Source organism: Puccinia triticina, chromosome 2A (genome assembly GCF_026914185.1).
Source record: "Puccinia triticina chromosome 2A, complete sequence".
NCBI lineage: Eukaryota > Fungi > Basidiomycota > Pucciniomycetes > Pucciniales > Pucciniaceae > Puccinia > Puccinia triticina.
The window spans coordinates 3,029,452-3,035,477 of NC_070559.1; the positions used below are offsets into that span (position 1 = coordinate 3,029,452).

The 6,026-nt window shown below is 45.9% G+C and overlaps 1 protein-coding gene across 1 annotated transcript; it reads right to left on the reverse strand.

The window, feature by feature from the left end:
- Positions 1–4,293: 4,293 nt before the first annotated feature.
- Positions 4,294–4,725, reverse strand: PtA15_2A308 (uncharacterized protein; the record flags this gene model as incomplete). Its single annotated transcript, XM_053166316.1, is given in 2 exon segments — positions 4,294–4,703; positions 4,722–4,725. 2 exon segments carry the CDS (start codon positions 4,723–4,725, stop codon positions 4,294–4,296), a joined length of 414 nt encoding a protein of 137 aa, XP_053017550.1.
- Positions 4,726–6,026: the final 1,301 nt, after the last annotated feature.

The following is a 6,026-nucleotide window of genomic DNA, read 5'->3' on the forward strand; positions in this document are numbered from 1 at the left end:
CAAATCTTCCTGCGGCAAAGTTGGCTTTCCATGGCTCTTCCAGCTGTGTAACCAGATCTTGCTGGATATACTTCGACCGCAGGATACTAATCAGACAAGCCGTGTTTTTTTTCAACTCGTAGCTTGCTTCCACAGAGTCCCAAAAAGCCTCTGTCAAACCACTAATAGCAATTGCCATGATAGGCAACTCCCGGCTTAGTTCTTCAAGGTCCAAAGCCGGGTTGCTTGCATCATTTGGTAATGCCCATTGCGACAAGCCATCAGCATTTTTGTGAATCAGGCCATTGCAATGGACAATCATCATCAAACCACGCCAGTCCTGCACCAAAATCTGCCACCGCAACATGTGTCTACTGGCTGGCTTCATGTTAAGGAGAGACTTCAGCGCAATGCAGTCCGGAATAACTTTGAACACACAACCGTCTAAGTAGTAGTATAGCTTACCTAGCGCCCATACAAGGCACAGACATTCCAGCTGGGAAGCGCCATATCTTTTTCCGGACTCCTTCAGCTGTCTGGAAATGAAGCAGATAGGGCCCTCTTGTTCTTGGTCCCCAACCATTTGAATCTGATGCAGCGCCGCACCAAGACCCTCCATGCAGGGGTCCACATAAAGCCTGAAGGGTCTTTTGGGATTGGGGTGAAACAGCAAGGGCACTGTAGTAAGAGCTACCTGCAAGGCCTTATAGGCCTCAACCCTCTCTTGGGTCATCTCAAACGCAACATTGGGACTACAAATTTTGTAGAGGCTCAAGGCCATTTTGTTGAAATCTTTGATGTGTAACCCGTAGTACCCTGCAAAGCCCAAAAAGGATTGCAGTTCCTTCACGGTAACCGGTATTGCCTTCATCAAAACCGCTGCCACTTGTCCCTTATCAATTCCCAATGTCAACCCATTGACAATGTGACTGAGGGCCTTCAGCTCTGAAAACCCAAATAATCACTTGGTGATTGAAATCTTCATCCCCATGTTGCAAATTTTAGATAGAACACATGAAAGTTTAGAAAGGTGGTCCTTCCATGTATTGGTGAAAATAATTAAGTCATCAATATATACTATCAGCCAAAGCTGACTGATCTCTTCATGAAACTTGGTGTCCATCATCCGCTGGAAGTGGGATGGCCCGTTTTTAATGCCAAAAGGCATCCTTAAGCATTCATGTACCCCCATATGGGAGATGATGCAAATTAGGTAACGGCAACTCTTCTCCTCAACAATGTTCTGGTGGAAACCTTTCAACACATCCATACATGTGATGAACTTTGCACCATATAGCTTAGTGAGGGATTCTGAAATCTTAGGCATTGGGTAGCAGTCCGGGGTAGTGTAGGTATTTAGAGCTCTAAAATCACCAACTAGCCATGATTTACCATTATTCCAGGCAATGATTACCGGCGTGGTGATTTCAACACCCTCATTGGACCCTACCTTCCTAAGAATGCCCATCTTGGTCAGTAGCACAATATGCTCCTCAATAGCTGCCTTAGTACGCGGACTTGCTGGGTAAGGAGCCTTCCTCAACGCCGGCGGATACGGCTTCTCTACCGTAAGCGTGATCTCCACCTCATAACCCTTAATGGCCCCAAACGGCTGATCAATTGTTGCAAATGCCATTTTGAAAGTCTCCAACACTTTCACCAGTTGGCACTTTTGCGTTGACAAAATCTCTTGAGAAATTTTAGAGTCACAATCTATTTTGTCACTGAACGTGAGCGGCAAGGCCTCCTCTGGGAGAACTGTGTTTATGGTCTTGTCAAAATCAAACACACACTTCCCTATTGTAAATTGACGCCGGTCATTGTTAAGGAGAGAAATCTTATAGTGCGCAAGGTAGTTGTTACCCACTATAAAATACCTGGAACTCATGTTCTCCATCACCACAAACTGTATCACCATGCAGATGGTACTCAGCTGCAGCTTAATGTTCACGACTCCCAGCGGTGAGGGACTCCTGTCCGTACTGGGTGGTGGCAGTCGCTTGAGGGGAAGGTTGCTGTTTAGGCTGCCCTCTGAGGTGGATGGTCCGTGAGGATGAGCACTGAAAATGGGGGGGGGATCTGTGATAGCTGTTGGGTTTTGGTGGTTTTGAGAGGTTCGCCGGGGTTTGAGATCTGCGGCGGCGGTTGTTTGCTTTGAGGGAGTTGGGGATTGTGATCTTAAGGAAGAAAGGAAGGAATCTGAGACTCTTGATGAAGCGTGATTGGCGGGCGGAGCCCAAAGGTTTGAACTCTGAAGATCTGATCTATATACTCTTGATGGTCCGTATTCTGGGGATCAGAATGCCATGCCCCCCCCATCATCCAAGTTTGGCAAACTTGGACTCCAGGAGAGCCACATGTCACATATATTTTATCATCTCCTCTGCGCGCTACGCGCGCGCATACACAAAACAGCAGAAAGGAACAGAGAAACAAAGAAAAGACAAAGAGACACAGAAGAAGGGATGAACACAATGAGATGAGACAGGAAGAAAGAAATGAACCAGAGGGAAAGAAAAAGAGAAAAAAAGAAGAGAACCAGCAGAGTACTCAGGACAAAACAAGACAAACAGAAAAAGAAAGAAAAAAGAAGAAGAAATAAAGAACAGAGTAATAAACCCACAACAGATGCTGTGTTAGGACCAAGAAACTGAAGAGGACTGGGAAATGGGAAGGAGAGGAGATGGAAAGGTGGAAAAAGGGAAAAGAAAGAGAGGGAAAAGAAAGAGGGGGGAAAGATCTTGAGGATAGGGGTAAAAGCTGAAGTGAGGTGAGGGGAGGGTGAATTCTTGAAGGTCTTGAGGATCCTGAGGAGTGAGTGGAGTCTTGATCTTGATGTAGCTGGCGGCGGTGATCCTCCTGGCTAGCTGGCCACGAGAGGGGCCACCACAGCGGGACAAGCGCTCCTGATGCGCTATGGAAACTGCCAGTTTCAACGGGTAGAATAAACTTTTCCCACCCAGGACAGAAAAATTTGAGGTAAGTTTTCCCCCACCACCGATCTCACGGCTCCGCTATCTAACAGAACCGTACAGTCAAGCTCACAAAACTTCATGCGTACTAGGTTATTCCTACCCAACGCCACACCAATAGCAAAAGTTCTGTTAGACATCTCTCCAATTATGGGGCCCTTGGGATCATAGACACTATCTTCTTCCTCAGCATTGGCCTGGGGATCCTCCTCTGTAACATTATTAACATTCTTAGGGAACCGTCTAGACGTGTGCCCTGTCTCTCTACAGACATAACAGGTAATTGGTCCTGTCCCGGCGGGCGTTTTAGGCTTTGCCCCCGGTGCTGCAGACGCCTTGTCAGCGGCTGGTACCCGCAGAGGGAATTGCTTTCTACCAATCTTTTTCTTGTCACAAATATCCTCAAGTATATTTGTGAACTTGCTAAGATCTGCTGCGGTGTTCCTCATAGCTGTCTTAACTGAGAACTCCACTTCACTATCCATCAAGCGGAATAACTTAAAATTGATAGACTCCTGTGAGATACCGGGGGAGAAACATTGATATTGATCATACTGACGAGTGACCCAATTGGAAGGGACTTTTTCTCCTGGAATAAATTTTTTAGTGTTGAAGGCATCCTCCTTCTTGCACTTCCAGCTTGATGTGCCCTACTTTTTGCAACTCTTGGCGCACCAGAAGCTCCACTGTTTATTCTGATGAATAGCCTACATGGTTTTAAACCAAGAACAAGCTCCGTCGGTGAGAACGGTGAGCAACTTGAGTACTATCACACCATTGTTAAGATGACTGTGGCATTTAGCTAAATAAATCCAATGAATGAAATCCATGTGGTCATACTCTCCCTTGCCAAAGAAGGTAGGCCAGTCTGACTTCGCTATGGCGTTAGTCAATTGCTTCTGAACCTCTAGGCTCACAGCTTCCTGCTCACCCTGGGAACCTCCAAAATCTGCTCCATTTCCAGACTGACAGGGAGTCGGCTCGGCCACGGCCGCAGCTCTTACCAAGTTAGCTAGCTCTGTAACTTTGGCTCTCAACCTGGCTCCTTCTGAGCGGTTTTGACTCATCATGGTGTCAAAGCGCTCATTAAGCTTAAGAAAGTCTCTTCTCTGTCCCTTGCTGGCCTCCTCAATACGGGTGTTCAAATCATCCATAGTCTTGCTGGTTGCACTTTTATGTTCTGCAGGTTTTGGACGGCTAGCAAGAACACTGTCCAATTTATCACTAAAATTTTGCATGGCTTCCGTTACTGCGGACGCCACCTGTGCTTTTATATCAACCACTGCAGGCCGCGCGGAAAAATCATCTACCAGTAACTTATCCAAACGGCTTGTTACCTTAGTCATTGTAGCTTAATGGCTGTTGCCACGCTTTTCCCATTGTCTAAGGGGCGTGACTTGGCCTCAATAAGTTTCTCCAGGCGCTCCAGTTGGCCCACTATGTCCGCTTCAAACTTCTTATTATCTGAAATAAGAGGCTTCAGCTCAATAGCTGCCTCCATGCGATGCACCTCAGCATCAATTTCTTGAACAACTTGTACTACCTTAGCCAAATCACACTGTGGGCGGGAGTCAAATGCCGTCAATATAGACTCATTGGCGCTACTAAGGGAAACGGCAAGAAGCTCCTCAAAGCCTGTCTTGTTCTGCACCGCTCCGGTCACAGCCGACGACTGCAGAGCGCTCACGGACTTTCTCAACAGCTTAAGGTCTTCAGCTATTCCATCTAATTTTTTAACAGCCAATTGCGCGGCTGCAGAGGTTGTATTACCCATAGCAGTCAAGTTAGTTAGAAAAAATGTCAATGATTTAGAGTTAGTCACAACTAGATCCTGTAAATAGGATATTTTGTTGGACAAAAGGGTGGAGACTTTGGTAGAAAGAGTAGAAAAAAGCTTTGTCATAGATTTATCATGGTGAGAAACAATTATCTTTGAGTTCCCATCCACCACCTTCTCTACCTCCTGAAACATAAAAGAAAGAAGTCCAGTGGCCTCTTTCAAGGTAAGTCCTGCTGGTTCCCTTGTTTCTGGCTTTGCAAGTGATGGATCACTTGGTAGCCCCCTTGGATCGTGTGGCTCATTCAAAAGAGCTCCCCGTACACTTGGTTCTGGTATTGCTGGCAATCGTGCATCCAACCCTGCCCGCGCTGATTCACCAGTGGCTGGTTTACCTGTCTTGCCCCTGGAGCCGGTTGGCCCTGCTGCCGAGGATGTCAGTTCCTGGCTTTGGGACGAGTCTCCCCCGGTTGGTTGTTTGGACCTCCTGGGTTTGGGGCTGCCTGTTGGTTGACTCTGGGACGCGTGTTGTGAGGGTTCCAGCCCTCCGCAATGTGGGCTAATGACTCCGCTCCAATTAGTCTCACTAGCGTGTTGTGAGTCAAGATTGCTAGATCCCAAAACAACACCGCCTGCTTGTAGTTCAAGGCCGCCAACACCTGGAGGCACTCCTCCCTGAATTTCAGGTGTGTCAGCTGGCTACTATGGCAGAGCCACTGTGACAATATACAAATAAAAATATAAAAAGTAGTTTTACATATGAAAGAGACATTATTACTCTTACATATGTAAAACTACGCAAAAACATTAAATACATATATAAATAATTGATTAATTAGCTTTATGTAATTAATAAGTAAAATATTGTAGAATATTCTGATTCTACGGGTAAAATAACCTAGGGTACCTCACTTACACGTACCCTTAATTATTATCCCTTCCTTGTGTAAACTAACTTCAAAGTTTACACAAGTGCATCACACCCCGCGTGAATGCACTTGTATGTATATATATATATAAGTACATATTTATACACCTAGTTTCAGTGACGTAACTGAGATGTTGTGTATAGTTTAAAAGATGGCTTTATTTGTTGCGTGGCGCACCCAAGCCCGCATGCTCTGTTGCCTAGAGCTCAAGCCCGCGCCCATGGTGACATATATGCATAATGCATAAAATAGCCCGCAACCAAAGCGCTCAGGCTACCAGTAAGTGAGAATGGGCAGAATACACCCCAATACCAATATTACATGTGTTATATGTCTTGTACACATGTAATTAATCACCAAACAATATGT